A 21,598-nucleotide genomic window follows, 5' to 3' on the forward strand; every position below is an offset into this window, starting at 1 on the left:
GGTGAGGTGAGCAGAAGGACTTGAGTTCCTGTATGTTGTTATGATTACACCATGAGTTGATAATCATGAAGCATACACCCCTGCCCTTCCTCTTCCCAGAGAGGTGTTTATCTCTGTTGGTGCGATGCGTGGAGAAGCCCGGTGGCTGAACCGATTCCGACAACATATGCCAAGAGAGCCATGTTTTCGTGAAACAGAGAATTTTACAATCTCTGATGTTTCTTTGGAAGGCAACCCTTGCTCGAATTTCGTCTACCTTGTTGTCAAGAGACTGGACATTAGCGAGTAGTATACTCGGGAGCGGTGGGTGATGTGCACGTCTACGGAGCCTGACCAGGAGGCCACTCCGTCTGCCCGTTTTGCGGCGCTGTTGTTTTGGGTCAGCTTCTGGGATTAGATCCATTGTCCTGGGTGGTGGTCCAAACAGAGGATCCGCTTCAGGAAAGTCGTATTCCTGGTCGTGATGTTGGTAAGTTGATGTTGCTCTTGTATCCAATAGTTCTTCCGGGCTATATGTAATAAGACTTAAGATTTCCTGGGGTAACAATGTAAGAAATAATACATAAAAAAATTAAATACTGTATAGTTTCCTAAGGACTCTAAGCGAGGCGACTATCTCTGTTGGCGTCATCTTTAAAAAGAATAATGATATAGCCAAGTTAGCATAACCATTGTTCATTTATTCCTAATGTTATTCTTTTTCTATTATTTATCTTTTTCCCCCTCTCTCTGCATTGTTGGGAAGGGCACATAACAACGCATTACACTGTTAGTCTACACCTGTTGATTACGAACCATGTGACAAATACAATTTGATTTGGTAATATAGCATTTACTATCTATGGAAATAATTAAAGTTCCTTTCTTCCATCATCTCAGAAAACCTTTGTAAAAACAAAATGGAACTTAAATCAATGACATCTAGCACATTATTATCGCTGAAACAGTCCTGACATATCCTGGTGTGTTCTCTGGCCCCTGTCCCTTTAATAAACTCCTGATTATCTGGTGTAACAAATGTCTCGCTGCCATCATCAAGTCCAGGCGAGGAGGGAGGAGTTTTTAATGTTCAGTTTGTTCTATGGATCGATGTTTGCTGGCATCGCCTCACCCTGCCTGCTCCGTGCGTGATAGCCTACCATTACCCAACGTTTTACGCTCTTCCTTGAACACACGCGATTCAATACAGAGCGCTCTCAAAACCTGCCTGGCATCTGACGGACGTAGTCCTATGGCTTTGGTGGTCCAACACGAAAAGAAAAGAAGACAATCCGCCCAAGATGATCTAGGAACGGAGGTGAAAGAAGAATAACTGCTCTGACATCTGTTTTGCCTAGACAACATTTTCTGACTCTGGATTTTATAGTGAGAGAAGTAGGCTACTCTAAATAAAGAGTCGCTCTCTCTGCATGGACTATCATACTAGTCCGCATACCGATTTCACCTGGGCAGAGTGAGCTACGTGAACTACCAGTTCAAAAATGCCAAGAAGAAAACAGCAGGCGCCGAAACGGGCTGCGGGTAAGAAGACATTCACACCTATCATATTCGTCTTAAACAATATTAGATGTTGTTATTATCAAACTGATATTGTACATGTTAAAAGAGTATAGCAGTAGACTTTGATCTGTATGATGTTTTGGGTAGTAGCCCGTCTTCACTGGCCCAAATCGAATGTCAAAGTGACAGTAATACCGGATGACGAAGGTGCAATTTATTCAAATATGATACTCGGCAATCTTTTATAGCCGAGTATCATATTTGAATATTTGGCTATCTTCGGCTATAATTTTTAAGTTTTCTGTTTTTGAATTAGAAGGAAATGTATTGTAATTTAGTCCAAGTCGTTCAAAAGTTGTTTTAGTATAACGCAAAAGTGGTGTGTATTGCCATAAACAATTAAGACTTGCGTAAATGTATATTTCATGTGTGCTTCGGGTGGCTGTCCTAAACATTTGAACTTCCGATGAACTCTTTATATCTATAGCCCAGACAAATGGAGAACACAAGCACGCACACGCAGAGAGAGAGAGAGTATCTATTTTAAATTAAAAAATATATATAATTATTATTATTCAAGCATGTCACATTTTGGTTTGTGTGTGTGTGTGTGTACTGTGTTGTTTATGATGTTCATAAACAATTATTCTTTTTCCTAGATGGATTACACCTGAGACAATCATTGACAAACACTGTAACAGTGTAATGCACATTTTATGTAAATAGTTATACCTGGTTGTCACTCATCTGGATTCAGTCAGCTGAATACATACAGTAGGCCTACACTTACAGTACAATGTGCAAAATATAAACACAAGAGTAGACCACGCTCTTTTGCCTACTGTAGTGTTAAGGGTCTATAGTGGGTTTAGTATGGTGACCAACTCATTTGAGTGTTGACTAACCTGGTTACTAAGACCAGATAGGCCAGTACCAAAAAAAAATACTCCTTCGTTCATCCTTTGTTACCTCACACTGCAAAATAATTATTGTCATTGCTTAGTAATTCATCACTTGTATGATTAACCTTGACTTTGTTCTTGATAGTGTTTACACAATAGCATACTATAGTGCATCCAAGTGGCGTTATTAAAAGAGGGAATCCAAATAATTGAGATGATGGATATGAATGAATTGATGAAGGGTATTATCAGTGGAGGTGGTGGGATGCTGCTCAGTGGGTTTAGAAGTTATCAGTCCTTATTATGGTTGCGATGTAGACACCAGATGGTGATTGTTCTCTGCCAATAATGGCGGATCTTTATATCCGCTTAAGATAGTGAAACCCTTATCTAATAGACACACTCAAGTGTATGTACACACACACACAGAGAGAGAGAGAGAGAGAGAGAGAGAGAGAGAGAGAGAGAGAGAGAGAGAGAGAGAGAGAGAGAGAGAGAGAGAGAGGGAGAGAGAGAGAGAGAGAGAGAGAGAGAGAGAGAGAGAGAGAGAGAGAGAGAGAGAGAGAGAGAGAGAGAGAGAGAGAGAGAGAGAGACAAAAAACATCACCAAACACAGAGACTCATCCTCATTTTCATACACAAAATATTTGTCCCACATTCCACTCTGAAAAAAAGCCCCATCCCACTATTATTCTGGGAACTGTTGAGAGTTCCTAAGCGATCCCTTTACACGCTCTCAGCTGCCTCGCCTGTAATCTGGTAAATGTGTCAGCCCTATAGAGAAATAAGCCTTCCAGAAGAGTTTCTTCATTGTTGAGGTAATTGTCTCCTCTTTGACAGGCACATTCATCAGTGGCTTAATGGTCAATCAAAAGTTGGCAGGCAGAGTGTTTTCATTCTTTCCTATCCACTACATTAGGAATACTTAATCAAAATGTCTCCCGGTAATGGCTGTGAAGAGTTCATGACTGACTGATCCGTTGTCTGTGCCGATAGAAAATTAACAGCTCGGCACTGGAGAGATGTGGGCCTGCAGATAAACAAATTGTGCATTAATATTTCATCTTCAAGACCTGGGATGTGCTATCAGGCGGCAGAATATTCCTGGGCTGTGTTGTCATTTCTCTCGCTCGCTTTTTTTCTCTGTAATTCTTGAAAGGTCTTTGCAGCTGTAACTCATTTCGCTTGATGACTTTACTGGGGTTACAGAGAGTGACGACAAATTGATTACCTGGCAGAGCAAGAATGGAGCGAAGAGAGACGTGGGCTGACAGTCATGTTATAATAATATGTTTAATGATGTGTGGAAGGGAACAAGGAGAGAGTGGTATTGAAATAAGAGATGCAAGGAATAGGTTTCATTTATATGTAGTGCTCTTAAAGATGTAGTTGGCCTATCCCTCTGTGAAAATTAAAAATGTTAAGGTGCAGTAAAGACAATATCCTCAAGCAACAACACATTAATTCATGGGACATTTGGTTTTCAGGGTACACATTAATTCATGGGACATTTGGTTTTCAGGGTACACATTAATTCATGGGACATTTGGTTTTCAGGGTACACATTAATTCATGGGACATTTGGTTTTCAGGGTACACATTAATTCATGGGACATTTGGTTTTCAGGGTACACATTAATTCATGGGACATTTGGTTTTCAGGGTACACATTAATTCATGGGACATTTGGTTTTCAGGGTACACATTAATTCATGGGACATTTGGTTTTCAGGGTGCTTCTCTTCTCCTTGGAGAATAGTACTATTAATAGGTATGTTTGTAAATTTGAGGCTACAGACGTTCAAGTAAAGGCCAGTTACACTATTAGATTTTTTCAACATTCATTGAGCATAAGGTAACTTAAAGTGACAATTCCTTCCTGGCACACTGTAGAACACACTAAACCTTTAGATGTAAGTCTACACATGAAACCGTTATGGAAACGTTAATGAATATGGGAAGGAATATAGTAAACAATTATGAAATGTGTATTTTGGTTTTATATGTTGGATACACATTTAACCCTATAAGTGGTTAGTCCTTATAAGTGGACTAAATACATTTCTGAGTGAAAGTGGCCATACGTTTATTTTGCGGCAGTGAAATAATTATCGGTCTTACAATACCTCTAGCTGTGCCTCAAACCGTTAGCCCAATTTGCTGTTAACAAGATAAACTGGAGAACAGACAAAGGCATTAAGTGTTGCAGTACCATTAAGTGAGTGACAGCAGCTTGTGGGAATTGGCTAGCTGAAATTCCTCCTAAGTGGTTTGTTCTGGAAACATCTTACCATTAAGGCAGATGTTGTTGATCCTAGTTTAGGTAAAAAATAAGTCCAAAGCAGCTGTTTGATTTGAGTGACATGCATAAAAGGAAATTACACCACCAAATAAAATTGTGAGAAATTATCTGGCCTTTTTTTCTGTAGAAGATTACCACCTTTGTTATTATCATGTTTTGTTCCAAAAATATAGACTTTGCTGCATGTCTTGGATTTTGGTGGCTTGGTTTTGCTCCCCTTTATAGCTGCCCCCATCCTTCGCTTATATTTGGTGTGAGTGTAATATGGGGTTGTATTGTTTGATCTCATTGCATTTCCACCTGCATGCCATGCCAGTGAGCTGAGGTGACAGCAGGTGTGGATAGCTAATAGTTTGGAAGGCTTTTGTTTTTCTGAGAGGGAGTCAGACAGGGCGGTGCACTGTCTAGGTGATAAGAACACAGACTACTGTGCCCTCCAGCGTACTGATCTCGCTCTCCTCTCCTCCTCTCCTGTGTGGAAAACAGACTGTTATGATTGGTCTTAAGGCAAGTGCCTGACTGCTCCTCAGTCACAACGCAACTGCAGCCTGCAACCGCTCATTCACCTTGTGTTCCCTCTGAGACCTGCACTAGTTTCCAGGCAAATTACACAATTTGATATGCTATTGGGCTGGGTGATTCATGTGGATAATGTTTCCATGTGATCATCACAGCAGAAAAAGACTATTTCTTGTTATGATTTATTTCCTCATTAAGGCAGACAATAACTAGAGTATTGGGAGAGTTTATTGTAAGCAGGCTAAATCTCATTATTTCTACCTGACATCCCAAGTATAAAGGAAATTATGCCACGGCACTGTGTTTTGTCCAGGTCCCTACAGATACAATGGGTTAAAGACCGAAATGATGAAAAGGCTGAAGAGCTAAGGCAGTTCATCAATGTACTTTGAGAATGAAAATTGGGAAGGGACTAGTATAGATAATATAACAACACTCTGTGGTCCTGCTATTTGATTACATGAAGAACATTTGTCCATGATGAAGTGCAGTAGAGTTTGTCTACTTGCAAAGCGCACTGCATTCTTATAAGAATGTTATAAGCACTTTTACCCTGTACATCACCTTCTGAAACACAGTTTACTCTTACACAATGAGGTAAAAAATAGGACCGGTACATTGAGTTGTTGACTGAAATGTATAGTTGTACACCAATGTGTCAGCCATATGGCTCTGAAGTCAGTGCTGGATCAGGTATCCACCACCATATGCCTCTCAAATAGATATCTATACAGATCCATATCTGTTCTAATTGCCACAATTCACAGAAGAATATCCTAGATGCAAAGATGTTCTATCATTTCAGCTCTATACAAGGACTTACATGCCACATTGTACTTAAATTGTGAAGAACATAATAGCATAGAGCAAATGCAAAATGGAGGACAGAAAAACTATACGAACTATACAAGATAAACAAAAAGACAAAACACAGGGAAAATATTCATCTGAAGTTATCTGCGCTGTACCTGATTTGCTTCTAATCAAATCCTTAATGGGCTTCAATTAAGATGTATTATGCAAATTAACCCTCAGTAGTTACTGTCTGCAGTAGCAGGAGCTATGACAATATTGTGCTAATGGTGTGATCTGTAACAATTACAAAGGTAACTGATTTCATACTGTGCCTCTATGCTTTTCCTAAAGGTTAACAGGCAGTTCAATTTGCATTTAAATGTTGTTCGTATTTAGTTTATTAGTATATTGGAAAGGCTCCATCCAGGAAAGACTCCATTCTTCTAATTATTTTCAGAAAGTTGGAACAAGGACCAAACAATCTCACTACATTTCTTCATAGGTTTAAACTGAGTTTTTTGGTAATGTGCTGTTACGATGTGTTATTTTAAGAAAAACTATTGTACTGCTTTCTCAAAATTGACAGGCGTAACAAAATTGATTAGCAAATTCATCTATGAAAATTGCATTTGTTGAGGTAATCAGCGGGCTTAATTGCTACATTGCCCAAGCCGGCTTAAAACACCTCATCTCTATAATGCCAGAGGAATAGGAAGTTGGACACCTTGCACTTTCATTTAATATGAGCACTGATTGCCCGTCTGGCTGTTTTATAGCTGACACCTTTCGTGAGTCGTTCCACAGTGTAATTACATAGGACCTAATTTGATGAATCAACTCAATACTCTGTCGTCCAGGCTGACCTCCCTGGCCTATGCTCTCCATTCTCTAGACTGGTGTCAAACGGGGGCTTTCACTTTTGAAATGTTCACCAATTCAATCACATTTGGTGTCTAGAAGAACAATGCTTGGACATGAACCTCTTAGAATACAACCCATCAGGAATATACAGCGGCCAATAAAAACATGATATTTCCAATGTCAATTACTGTATACGTATTGTATTTGACATTCAATCAATTCCTTGATTCTATAAGCAGAACCGTATATCGATTTCTTCTGATGTTTGCCATTTTAAACCATGTTCTTATGGTAGCTTCGGTTCATAATGTTAGTTAATGGGCCTCTTTAATAACATATGGCAATAAAGATTCATACTGTACAATATTCCTGAAAATGCGACCTGGTTGGAAATACGTTAAATGTAGTACGAGTACCCATACAATGTGATAATGTAAGACTATTCTTGCTCTTCACTTTCCATTGGTGTGCTTTTCAAGCCTTGAGAATTTGCCTGCATGTGCTGAGCCAGTCTGTTGAAACTAACATCGTAATTGAGACTCATTAAATAGCACTGACAGCTTAGGTGTCCGTGTTGAATATAGAATACTTCTGTTGTACTTGCTACTTGATTAAGAGGATCCAGAGAACATATTAATGTTGTATGCCTTGGTCTACTCTGGTATGTAGAATTCATAAGTAAATCATCAAAGGGAATAACCTGTGTAATGGCTTTGTACCACATATGTACATATTAGGTAACAGGTATAGGTTACTTACGTGCATAGTACTTATCACAGTTATTTCCGTTTGCAATAAAATGCAATACTACAACAACGATTGAGCAATTACTGCATACGTTAATAATATGTATGTAATAACTTGTAATATGTATGTAAAAGCTTGTAATAGCCTGTAACTTTATAATTACATACGTTTTTCACTGGTAGTTACTCTGGAACCTAATTTGAAGTGTTAACGTGAAAACTCAACATACTCAACATACAGTAACAGGACCGTTCGCATGCAACCTAAAATGTGAATCATGTTAACGTATTATTGTATTTATTCATGCACTGCACAATGTATTTTCTTCGCTACAATAACAGAGTCTAGACAGAGTTTTGAAAAATATGCATCCTGTATCATCTAAGCTAGTAATGAAAGGAAATTGGAGTTGGTTCAAAATTGTCTGTCCTTGTAATGAGCGTATGACGAATGGTATAATTTAAGGAAAGAAAATGTATGCGGGCAAACCCAAGATATAATGATTCTGTTGCATTTTGATACACCATGAAGATTGACTAATTCCACTTAATATCCCAAGAAATCTATGATAGCAAGTTACTCAGTAGATATTTTCTAACATTGTTATAGTCTGGTGGTATCCTGTCTCACATGTGTGATACATGAAAAGGGCATAGATAGTATATTTTTATATTTATGAGGATATGTTATGCTTCTGTTTAGAGACCAGTGCAAAAACATTTTCAAATAATATAGCTGCAAGCAGCAATGAACGGGGTTCACAGGAAGACAGAAAGGACACAAGATCAGTTGGATAACAAAGCAAGCACTATATCATGTAGGGACTATCTTCCTTTATGTGCAATCAGTGAAAGCATTGCCATGTTTATCTCATAATACCACAATGATGACACAAGTGAAATAATAAACTAGTGCTGTAGGTTGGTTATCTTTTTCAAATTCACTAGAGGCTAATTCATTGAGTATACATGTACAGAACAAAAAACGCAACATGCAACAATGTCAACAATTTTACTGAGTTACAGTTCATGTAAGGAAATCAGTCAATTTAAATATATTCAATAGGCCCTAATCTATGGATTTCACATGACTGGGCAGGGGCGCAGCCATGAGTGGGCCTTGGAGGGCATAGGCCCACCCACTGGGGCGCCAGGCCCAGCCAATCAGAATGAGATTTTCCACGCAAAAGGGCTTTATTACAGACATAAATACTCCTCAGTTTCATCAGCTGTCCGGGAGGCTGGTCTCAGACGATCCTGCAGGTGAAGAAGCCGGATGTAGAGGTCCTGGGCTGGCATGGTTACATATGGTCTGCGGTTGTGAGGCTGGTTGGAGGTACTGCCAAATTCTCTAAAATGATGTTGGAGGCAGCTTATTGTCTAGAAATTAACATTCAATCCTCTGGCAACAGCTCTGGTGGACATTCCTGCAATTAGCATGCCAATTGCATGCTCCCTCAAAACTTCAGACATCTGTGGCATTGTCTTGTGTGACAAAACTGCACATTTTAGAGTGACCTATTATTGTCCCCAACACAAGGTGCACCTCTGTAATGATCATGCTGTTTAGTCAGCTTTATTTACCACACCCGTCAGGTGGATGCATTAGAATTTTTTAAAAGTATTTTTAGCATTAGCATATGTGCTAACGTGCATCTATAGGTACAGTGTAGCCATATTTTAATGCAGTATCTATTTATCAAAACCATTAAGACTGATGTAATGAGTGAATCTGACGTATGGATCACGAGAAGAAGATGATTGCAGATGATTTGAGATATCAATACCAAATTCAGTGTGGTTCATCTTAGGGATGACCATGATAGCGGTGTCATTTGGTCCTATGGTTCATTGGAAAAATACTTTTGATGTAACTTTTAGCATATTTTAGCATATTGGCGCATGGTATAATCTTTAGGTCAACCCCGGTGATAGCTATGATGCTTATAACATTGCCCCCTATAGGCAAATCATTGCCATTATTTTTTACCAACTTACTCATGGCCTCTACTTTCTGTGTGTCAAATTAGAAAAAAAGTTTCCAATCTATGCTTGAGTTCTTTGACCATGTCATTTTTTTAAATAACAGAATAACAATATGTTTTAGAGCTTCGCTGCGAACCCCTGATTATTTAAGCAATTTCTTAGCCTTTTCCTCACCTCTTCTTTAAGATGATCATCTCACACATAAGAAAGAACATTAGCTGTCATCAGGAAAGGTTCATGTGGGTGTTGGATGCCGTGATGATGTCACAGATGAGATTTAGAGAACCGCAAATGTTTCATGACTGATTGGACAAATGCATTTCTGGCATTTCTACAAAGTTCTAAATAACACCCAGGCAATTTTTTCCAAAGAACTGTTGGTTAAAAAGGTAGGTATTGTGATTGAAAAGGGATTGAATTAATATGAAACCAAAGTAAGATTTTTGTTATTGGATACAAGTCTTCAAGGTAACATTTATCTATTGAATACCTAGTAATACCACTTACTTTAGTAATAACTAATTAATAACTGATTATCCACATACAATACAGTATGAGCAGATACAGATTAATCTGTGTCCTCTGATACAGGAATTTCAGGGAAGAGTTGGACATTGGACAGATGCAGGCCCAATACACGGTCGGACAGTAGGCCACAGAGACTTTGAATATGTGAAAATCGAATGACTTGTGTACTAACTTTACAGTTTTCTGTACTGCATATAATATATGATGTTGTTTGTGTATTTGTATGCTGACGTCACTAAAGGAATTTACATGTAAATGGGCAATAAAGTATATTGTATCCTATCCCCTGTCTGTTGTCCCTGTGTTCCCTGCTCACCATATTTCACATCACATAATGTACATTCAAGCGGTCACTAACCAGGCCTCTCATAAGTCATGCTGTCAAGCTAGTGAAGTATCTCCACGTTTCTCTTCCTGTCTTTCAGATTGTACTCATAAACCAAAAGCAGTAGGGAAAGAACGTTTTGAAACCTGACTGATAAGGAACGCTCATTTTCATTTTCTGTGGTGAAACGTTTTGCTGTACTGAACATGAAAATGAACTGAGTGAGAAGGCGGGTGACGTCTGAGAACTAACTAGATCATCTGGTCTGATGATGGCAAATAGTCTGAGGGGCCTGTGTGTGTGTCTAGGCCAGGGAGGCAGGGCTTTGTGGGATCAGCACTCTAATACCTGCCATTACACTGCCAGGGGGAGTCATTAAGGGTTAGCAGGATCCTGTTCCACATCATACTGTAGTTCAATTCATTCTGAGGGATAACGACAATATGCATTTCAATGGAAACCAGATCTAGATATTCTCAGGCGTTTCCTCTGTTGTTCCCTGAACATACAGTGTCAATTTTTACGTGTTTCAATAAAATGTAAAATTCAAGGGGAAAAGGGATATTATAAAATATAGGAAATTCAAAAAAATCTGTCTAATCTTTGTTATTTATTGTTTCCCTTTATAATTTGTTGAGTACCTGTAGTTGTTTAGGGATACACTGGCATTAAATATTAGCATTGAGCTAACAGTGACGTGATCAGAAACTGTTGTAGGACATCTTGTTGTGGGAGCTCAGCATCCTCCTTTCTGTTTGATCGAATTACCTCACAGTTCCCTCAGGTTATTTTGGGAAGTTCTGGAAGATTGGCCCATTGTGTCTGGTGATGAGAGTGATCATATTTGGATTCAACCACGAACCAGTCGTCTCCTTGGCCATAAGCCACAGCAATCGTCTGTGAGTCTGTGAGTGACATGACCAGAACTCAGGGCTCTGGTGTCTCTTTGGTAACCGTTGCCTGTGGGGAGATCATCTCCACGACAATGTCACAGAGGTCATACACAGATCATAGCCCATCGCCCGGAGCCATGACATTAACACTGGACTGGCTCTTTCTCAGCTGAACTGCCTATCCCTTCATATCTACTGTACTATAAACATACATCTAAACGATCTGAACCTCTATCATTGTTATGTTTTGAGACGGACTGGGTTCAGTTCTGTTTGTATCCAACAACAACCATGGCATGTCTCAGTACAATATATGTATTCATACACAGCCCTGTAAGGCTGGCTGAAAGAGGCTTAGTGACAGAGGTTGATTACATTTGAAAAAGGGGACTTTGTGATTGGCTGTTTGATACGTGAAACTATATACCAGATGGAACACATTTGATGTAATTTATATAGATCTGGGTTTGTTTGTAAACAATGCAGGCCTATCCATCTTACATTTTAACTGCATTTCCATCGTATTTTGACAACACTGTATTTTTGTGCATGTGTTTGTGTGTACGTGCATACGTACATGTGTGTCCGTTTGCATGTTCCCTACATGCTCCATGATAGCCCTCCCACCCTGGCACGGACCCAGCTGAGAAGGTTCCGGCTGTGTCCAGACGCATTCTTTAGGGACCTCATCAGGCACTGAATTTCCTTCCCCACTCTCCCTCTCCTTCTCGCCTGCCGGAGGGCATCCATATTCATTTCCTTCTCTGATTTGGGGGAAATGATGAAAGGCGAGATTCTTCCCCCCTCTCTTATTTCCTGCCAAGTTTGCCTGCGTAACTTACAACACAACGTAAATCTGAAAAGACCTGCACACTCATTCCCATTGGATTTAGACCCTCGACTATTTACACATGATTGTCATGCCACACCAAAGGGAGGAAGGGAAGCTCTATGTTAGGATGGATGATTACTGAGTGTAGTGTTAGGGAAGTGACTAAGTGGAAGAAAATGTTTGACCTCTTTTTGTTGAGATCCTTCGTATTTAGAGCGTACACGTTTTTACTGAAAAAATGTGTAATGACATTCTTAGTTGCTTTATATAATAAAGCTATTAGGGCCTGATGATATCATAGAGATAACTGTGATGGTTTGAAATAAATAGCCAACCCTATCATAAGACTGCTGGCTGTATGTTACTGAGGAAATGAATGGTAATGAAAACAACAGTCAGTCAGTCATGTTACTCAACTCTGTAATTACTGGCATACTTTGATGATATGACACAGACAGTATACGCATCACCCTATTTATCCAAACCTCCGGTATCATCAGCACAATAAGTATCCTTCCCCCTCTTCTACATACGTAGGCCTGGGCTGGGTAGCTTCGCTATAGCGCTGTGATTCTGTATGGTTGCCATGTCAACTCTAAACACACATACACACAACCTCAACGCCTTAGCTTTGAGAGGATCATCTCCACCTCTGGCTCCGATCATGAGGGGTCTCTGTCTCAGCTCTGTTCAGTCAGAGAGGAATGTGCTCCCTGCTCTCTGCCTCCCTCCCGCCTTCAGGCACATTGAACAGAATGTTTGCGGTCTGCAAACAGCCCACATTGATCATTATTCATGACAGAAAGTCATATGATGGTTTATGCTTATTCTAGCAAGAACAGAACCTTTTGTGTTTTGATCTGAGTAACAGAAACACAACTACAGTTATTGTAAAGACGCCTCCTTCTTCTTTGAAATAGGTGATGTGATTCATATTAACAGTCATAATGTAGTACCTACTGTATTGGCAGCTGTGACAGTTATAAAGCCCAGATTCAGATTACTAAATGGAAACTGAAACAAAATATAATAGAAAAATAGTATAATTAGAGTGCCTAAATACGTTTTTCATTAGTAATGGAATCGTACACAGCAAATTTGAGATCAGAATTTTAACAGCCACAGTGTTAGATTAAACACCTTCAACACTTAGAACTTTGATGTGACCCACCAAAATAGTGTTAAACTATTGGGATGGGGGGGGGGGGTTGTTGTTGTTGTCTGGTTTGTCAAATGATTAGTAATTCCCATCAGAATCGAGCCAGAGGAAGGATATCCAACAATTGGAATATTTTATCACCCACAACCTGCATTCAAGACTACCTAAACCATCTTAACTGGAACAATCATCTCAGTAACGGGTGAAATAAGTCCATCTCCTTACAGATTGGATTAGTTTAGATTTTTATTTGTTATTTATTGATTAATTAATCAATCAATGTGCATGCAGAAACATAGATATTAAAACAAACTTTTCTAAAAATCAACCTGCAACAAAGCATTCTAGGAAGAATGATAATGAGGCCCCTCCCACGTCTTTTTAACTCTGGGAGGGTTAACGGAAATTAACTCGACACAGTCAAAGTAACAACAACACCATGCAGTGTTCATTCCACAGTGATTCAAATAACACTTAATTTATTCCCCGCATGTGGTGTCAGTTTCAATCCCCCTGGTGTTAACCCCCCTAGAATCAACACTCAGAAATAACGCTCACAACACATTTTACCTTAACACCCAGATTTTAACACTTCCAAATTTGCTTTGTACTAACTGTGTTTAGGCGGCAGCCTGTTTCGGTTCGGCTGGCACCTACTGTAGCCAACATTAGCTTGAAAAACGAAAAAAAATACTGTTTGTCAATCTTGAGACGCCGTAGCCAAAATAGTTCAAATTAATCTAAGATAACACAAGAAATCTGCCATTAATTTTACATCTAACTAAGATGTTTGGTGTAGTATTTCTCAATGAAAAAATATGCATGAAACAAGTCAACAAACACTTCGTTGAAGAATCTCTTGTTGACCAATCACAGATGAAGAAGCATAGACTTTGGCTACCGACTTTGGCTACCCTTGCAGAAGATCAAAACAAACAAAAATGTCAAAATGTTTTGTCATAATATACAGTGGATTCGGAAAGTATTCAGACCCCTTGAACTTTTCCACATTTTGTTACATTACAGCCTTATTGTAAAATTGATTAAAATATGTTTTTTCCTCAAACTACACACAATACCCCATAATGACAAAGAAGAAAATGTTTTTTTTAGACATTTTTGCAAATGTAGTAATAATAAAAAACATACCTTATTTACGTAAGTATACAGACCCTTTGCTATGAGACTCGAAATTGAGCTCAGGTGCAACCTGTTTCCATTGATCATCCTTGAGATGTTTCTACAATTTGATTGGAGTCCACTTGTGGTAAACTCAATTGATTGGACATGATTTGGAAATGCACACACCTGTCTATATAAGGTCCCACAGTTGACAGTGCATGTCAGAGAACCAAGCCATTAGGTCAACAAAAACCAAGCCATGAGGTCAACTGAATTGTCCGTAGAGCTCCTTGACAGGATTGTGTCGAGGCACAGATCTGGGGAAGGGTACCAAAAAATGTCTACAGCATTGAAGGTCCCCAAGAACACAGTGGCCTCCATCATTCTTAAATGGAGAAGTTTGGAACCACCAAGACTCTTCCTAGAGCTGGCCGCCCAGCCCAACTGAGCAATCAAGCAATCAGGGGAGAAGGGTCTTGGCCAGGGAGGTGACTAAGAACCCGATGGTCACTCTGACAGAGCTCCAGAGTTCCTCTGTGGAGATGAGAGAACCTTCCAGAAGGACAACCATTTCTGCAGCATTCCACCAATCAGGTTTTTATGGTAGAGTGGCCAGACTGAAGCCACTCCTCAGGAAAAGGCCCTTTACAGCCCGCTTGGAGTTTGCCAAAAAAGGCACCTAAAGGACTCTCAGACCATGACAAACAAGATTCTCTGGTCTGATGAAACCAAGATTGAACTATTTGGCCTTAATGCCAAGTGTCACGTCTGGATAAAACCTTGTACCATCCCTATGGTGAATCATGGTGGTGGCAGCATCATGCTGTGGGGATGTTGTTCAGCAGCAGGGACTGGGAGACTAGTCAGAATCGACTGAAAGATGAACGGAGCAAAGTACAGAGAGATACTTGGTGAAAACCTGCTCCAGAGCACTCAGGACCTCAGACTGTGGCAAAGGTTCACCTTCCAACAGGACAACGATCTGAAGCACACAGCCAAAAAAACGAAGGAGTGGCTTCGGGTCAAGTCTCTGAATGTCCTTGAGTGACCCAGCCAGATCCCAGTCTTGAACCCGATCATCTCTGGAGAGACCTGAAAAATAGTTATGAAGCAAAGCTCCCCATCCAACCTGACAGAGCTTGAGAGGATCTGCAGAGAAGAATGGGAGAAACTCCCCAAATACAGGTGTGCCAAGCTTGTAGTGTCTCGAGGCTATAATCGCTGCCTAAGTTGCTTCAACAAAGTACTGAGTAAATTGTCTGTATACTTACGTAAATGTGATATTTCACATTTTTATTATTAATACATTTGCAAACATTTCTAGATACCTGTTTTTGTGTTGTCATTATGGGGTATTGTGTATAGATGTATGTGGAAAGAAACAATTTCATCAATTTTAGAATAATGCTGTAACGTAGCAAAATGTGGAAAAAGTCAAGGGGTCTGAATACTTTCCGAATGCACTATATGCACAAACTGTTTCGGATGAGAAGCATGCAGACGCCTTTCTGTGAGCGAAAGAAGGTGTTGTGTTGAATTGGTGTGTGGACAGATATGAGCACCGTAGGGGTGTGACTGTGAATGTCTATCTTGAGTCCTCTCTCTGCAGGGGCAGAAGGCAGTAGGTTGTGGGCAGTAGGCTGGCTATGGCGTCAGGCGCTGGGCTTGGCTGGCTCTGAGTCCGGCCTGTGCTGTGAGTAATTGACCTGCTCTGATAACTCCTCTGAATGGTATAATTCAATGTAAAAGATGCACTGTCACCAAGAGGAGCTAACTGTCTCCCAGAAATATATGGGTGCAATTTTCGAAATAGCTTTATAGCAATTCTTGGTGAGGAGAGCGAGATAGTGATATTACTGCAGCTGAACACCATCTAGCACTTTCCCCCTCTGTATCTCTCTTCCTCTATTGAGTATTGTGAAGGATCGCATAGCCCATACATTTTAGATAAGGGAATATTTGAAACGGTACTTCAGTATAGTACAGGATAGGAGGACGAAAAGCCACCCAAACATATAACCTTATTACCCATTTATACTGTATGTTCTATCACTGTTGTAGCTAAAGGCGTCATACAGTTTCCTGGTCTTCTGTTAAATTACTGTAGTTGTGGCCCTTGGTAGTAGTGGTGGTGTTTTCTCCAGCACCGACTTGTTTACACCTTATAATATGAACCTAAATTGTGTTATCCATTTGTATTATGTTCGATATTTCTATATTATAAGCACCAACGTCACCATAAAAATGTTTTATTTCTGAAATTAATTAATTTACTACAATGTAGATGACTTTCCCACACAAAATAGGAATGTGTGCCAAGGACTATAATGTGGTGCACAAAATAAATTGGAATTACAACTGAGATTATGATATGTGACTTTTTCTTTAAATGTCATCTACAAAAACGTTCCCTACTAAAGCCAACTGGTTCTTTAACAATCAAGGTGCATTCAACAGTTTTTTTTATTAGAATGAACAGCTCATTGTTGAACCCGCTCATTGGATCATTTTGGTGTCTTTACTCGTACCAAACAGAATGTGAACTCCTAAATAATAGAATTCGAGGCTGTATAGCGCATCCCATAAATCGATGTTGACCCAAGCGTTTGAACAAAAGGAACACTGTTACATTGCCCATGTTAGAGAGCTGAGGCCACTCCCCTCTCTGGCTCCAAGTGAATACTCTCCTTTAATAGTATGATGGGAGGTAGCTGAAAAAGTGGCTCATTTTGTGGGTTGAGGGAGAGAAGAGGTAGGATGGGGTTTCTGTGACTGGCAGCAATCAATCACTGTGTGAGCGCAGGCTAATGAAGCGGCCTGTGGTTTATTAAAGGGCTAGCAGGGAAAAGATTACTGCGGGCCTGGATTTCCCAGAACCAAACAGAGGACGGATACAGACAAGACAGACAGACAGACAGGGCTGCTATAGCTGACGGTTAGAGGGCCAGCCATAAAGCAATCAAGGTGTTTACTCAACACTGGCTATGTGACCTGGGTGTGAATGTGATTGCTAAGCTTTATACATTCTTTCTTTTAGTAGGAGGAGAAGCAAGAAAATAAAAATAACATAAAATTGTGTTGTTTGTGGATGTTTTGTCTTCAGAAAGTATTCACACCCCTTGACTTTTTCCACATTTTGTTGGTGTTACATCCTACATTTAAAATGGATTAAATTGCGATTTTGTTGTTGTCACTAGCTTACACACAAAACCCCATAATGTCAAAGTGGAGTTATGTTTTATTGTTATTTTTTACAAATTATTTGTAAATTAAAAGCTGAAGTGTCTTAAGTCAATATGTATTCAACCTTTGTTATGGCAATCCTAAGTATGTTCAGGAGTACACATTTTCTTAACTAGTCAGACAATAAGTTGCATGGATTCACTCTGTGTGCACTAATTTAACATGATTTTTGAATGACTACCTCATCTCTGTAAGGTCCCTCTGTCAAGCAGTGAATTTCAAACAGATTCAACCAGACCAGGAAGATTTTCCAATGCCTTGCAAAGAAGGACACTTATTTGTAGATGGTTAAAAAAAATACATTGAATATCCCTTTGATCAGTTTCCGGGGAGGAAGGAAACCACTCAGGGATTTCACCATCAGGCCAATGGTGAGTTTAAAAGAGTTAGAGTTTAATGGTTGTGAAAGGAGAAAACTGAGGATGGATCAACAACATTGTAGTTACTCCATAATACTAACCTAATTGACAAAGTGAAAAGAAGGAAAATATTCCAAAACATGTATCCTGTTTGCAATAAGGCGCTAAAGTAATAGTGCACAAAATGTGGCAAAGCAATTAAACTTATTGTCCTGAATACTAATGGTATGTTTGTGGCAAATCCAATACAACACATTACTGAGTACTACTCTCCATATTTTCAAGCATAGGGGTGGCTGCATCATGTTATGGGTATGCTTGTAATGCTTAAGGACTGGAGGGTTTTTTGGGATAACAAATAAATGCAATTGAGCTAAGCACAGGTAAATCCTAAAGGAAAATCTTGTTCAGGCTTCTTTCCACCAGAAACTGGGAGATGAATCCACCTTTTCAACAGGACAATAACCTAACACACAAGGCCAAAACTACACTGGAGTTGCTTACCAAGAAGACAATGAATTTTCCTGAGTGGCCGAGTTACAGTTTTGACTTAAATCAACAACCAATTTGAAAAGTTTGAAAATATTTTTTTTGTACAGAATAATGGGCAAATGTTGCACAATCCAGGTGTGGAAAGCACTTAGAGACTTACCCAGAAGACTCACAGCTGTAATCGCTGCCAAAGTATTGACCCAGGTATATTTTCTTTTCAACAAATAAGCAAAAATGTCTAAAAGCATGTTTTCACTTTGTCATTATGGGGTATTATGTGTAGGTGGGTGATAAAGTCCATTTAATCCATTTTGAATTCAGGCTGTAACAACAACAAAAAGTCAAGGGGTATGAATACTTTCTGAAGGCACTGTACATGCTGACGCTACAGATTGACAGTAACAGTTGGTTATTTTATTGGTTTCTGATTTCATGTAAAAGTAGTAGACACGTATAGTTGGCTCAGGTGTGGGAGTGAAATAATTTTCCATTGTACGATTAATATCGTACAGTATGTTTATATAAATGACTTTTTTTACTTTTTTTGTTTTGTTAAAAAAAAGGTGAGAACATTTAAATCAGTGCTCACAAAAATATAATTTGGAAGACAAATTAGTACAGAGGGAGCGAAAAATGCAAAGCAGATGTTTTTCTCGCCATTTTTAATGGCAGTGAAACACTACTAATGCCATTACAGAGACCGTTTTATGGCTTTTTGTAATCCCTTGACACACCCAGCCACCCGCCCGGAGGAAAGAAACCCCTTGTGGAGCAAGTAGCCTTTTTTCTTTACAGTAACAGTTTTAAGCCGTTTCCAATTCATTTCCTTATATGTCAGTAGGCTATACATGGTTTCCGTTGGTCTCACTCTACTCACTGAAATATAAGTAAAAAAAGATACCGACACAACACTCTGAGGTAAATCAATTTTTTTCATCTATGTTTAGATAAAACACATAATGGCACTTAGTAATAATACAGATACATCACAGCAATGGAAACATTTTTTCCCTTATTCACCATCACAGATAGTTAAGTATTTTGATGGTCAACATATTCTCACTTTTAAAGGCGTTGTTAACAACGACCCCGTTAACTATTACATCAATTCAAGTCAGACATCCTAACAACATATCCTGAACAGATTTACATGTGGCTGACCCAACCTGCAGTACAAAGCTCTGAGGAGCACTTCCAGAGTTCTGACTCTGGGATGAGGAGTAGATGAACTATATGTCTCCATCCCACAGTCCAGCCGGTAGTATATCAGCGGAATCGCAGCCGCATGGGCGTGTGTCTGAACGTGCTGCTCATAAATATCCCCGTCCCCCCATAGGGGCCCCTCTGATGGTGATGGCGAAAGGATGTCGCTGTCTGGGTGATTGAGTGCTCCTGCTCCTGGCCCTGGGCACATCCCTGCGCTCAGTGCCCGAGTGGGAGGCCTACCGCTGAGCTGAGCAGAGCACTGGGCTGGCTGGCTGGCCTGAGGGGGCTCTACTCCTAAAGCAGGCAGAGCAGGAGCAGTCATACAGCCACACACAGCATATAAGCAGCAGAGACCCTTGCTCCTTTTGAGACCAGCCAGCTACACCGTGAACACAGAGCAAATGGGGTTTTGTCTCATATTAGGCCTACATCTATGGGGAGAAACGTACAAACATTTATGAAATGTGAAAATTGGTGTCTTTAATCATATTGTTACCATGGATGTAGTGGAGAAACATAATAAAAACTTTTAGTAGATCATGTGATAAATGTTTCTTCACCTAGCCTCACACATACTATATGCCTTCCCTGTAGCTCAGTTGGTAGAGTGTGGTGTTTGCAACACCAGGGTTGTGGGTTCGATTCCCACGGGGGGCCAGCACAGAAAAAAAGAAAGAAATGTATGCATTCACTACTGTAAGTCGCTCTGGATAAGAGCGTCTGCTAAATGACTAAAATGTAAAATGTAATGTAAATGTATAACATATCAATACATTTTGTTGTGTGCCCTGCTAACTTTCAGTTTCAAATAGGACTATCCCTCGTGCTCTCTCTCTCTCTCTCTCTCTCTCTCTCTCTCTCTCTCTGTTTCTTGCTTTCTCTCGTATCTCTCTCTCTCCTCTTCTCTCTATCACTCACTCACACAGGAATCTGAGATAATCAAGGAGCAGTAATTAGCCTGACTTGCTTTATAGTAATTGAGGGCAGGAGGAGGTTGCTCTTTCTCAAATGCTTTTTTTATTTATTTTATAATGACGTACTTTAGGTTTCTCAAGCCAGCTCGATTTCTTTTTTCTGTCTTTTCCTCAGCTTGTTCTCATACATTCTTTTGTTAGGTTTTTCTTTTTTAAAACAATGACCCGTCTTTCATCATTGGTTAGTAACAGCTCAAGCTTTTGAGAAAGGGTAGAGTTCAGGTTTTGATACTGTTGTCTATTCCTTTTTAGGTTTTGTCAGTGCCTCAGTCCTTCAGCTGAGCTTTCAGCCTGAGCATTGACACTGTCCAGGTCCGTCCTACTTGGCAAGAGACGCAGCAATAGAGAAAGGGAGAGTTTATTTCCTGTTCTTGTGAATCATATATCAGTACAATTCCCCTCTGTGCTGTTTGGCAACGGTGGAATGACGGGTGTCATTTATCATAAAGGCTGAAAGAGGCTGTGGGAAAAGAGATTTTGAATTGTGTGGATTCTCCTTAGTGGGGGATCATTAAACGCTGGAGTTTTTCAAAGGGGGATATGAGTAGTACCTCTCCTAGATGTTACTTTGTGCCCTGTTGCACTGGTTGGCTCAATCACTCAATGTCTCAAGAAAGAAGATTTAAGAGTTTTCATATCTCAATTGAGGCAGAAGGCTTGTGACATATCGTTAGCAGTAGGATTTTTCAACCTGCTGGTATATCCATAACTGAACATTGCAGTATTTGTTGGGTTGGCAATCTAGCATGACCATGGTATCATAATCATTTTCTAACATCTGCTTATAATTACATAAGATTTGAAGGGGCTAATAGCAGTACTTTGTCGGGTGTGAAAACGTCCAGGTGTGTTGA

General features: G+C 39.7%; 1 protein-coding gene across 1 annotated transcript in view; it reads left to right on the plus strand.

Moving 5' to 3' along the window:
* The first annotated feature begins 943 nt into the window (after positions 1 to 943).
* The window catches only part of tshz2 (teashirt zinc finger homeobox 2), a 51,029-nt gene continuing 30,374 nt past the window's right edge, over positions 944 to 21,598 (plus strand). Inside the window, exon 1 of the mRNA XM_029722701.1 lies at positions 944 to 1,521. Coding sequence (XP_029578561.1) covers positions 1,482 to 1,521 — 40 coding nt within the window. The 5' untranslated portion in view covers positions 944 to 1,481. The remainder of the gene's footprint in view (positions 1,522 to 21,598) is intronic.

The sequence above is a fragment of the Salmo trutta genome, chromosome 30 (assembly GCF_901001165.1).
Source record: "Salmo trutta chromosome 30, fSalTru1.1, whole genome shotgun sequence".
NCBI lineage: Eukaryota > Metazoa > Chordata > Actinopteri > Salmoniformes > Salmonidae > Salmo > Salmo trutta.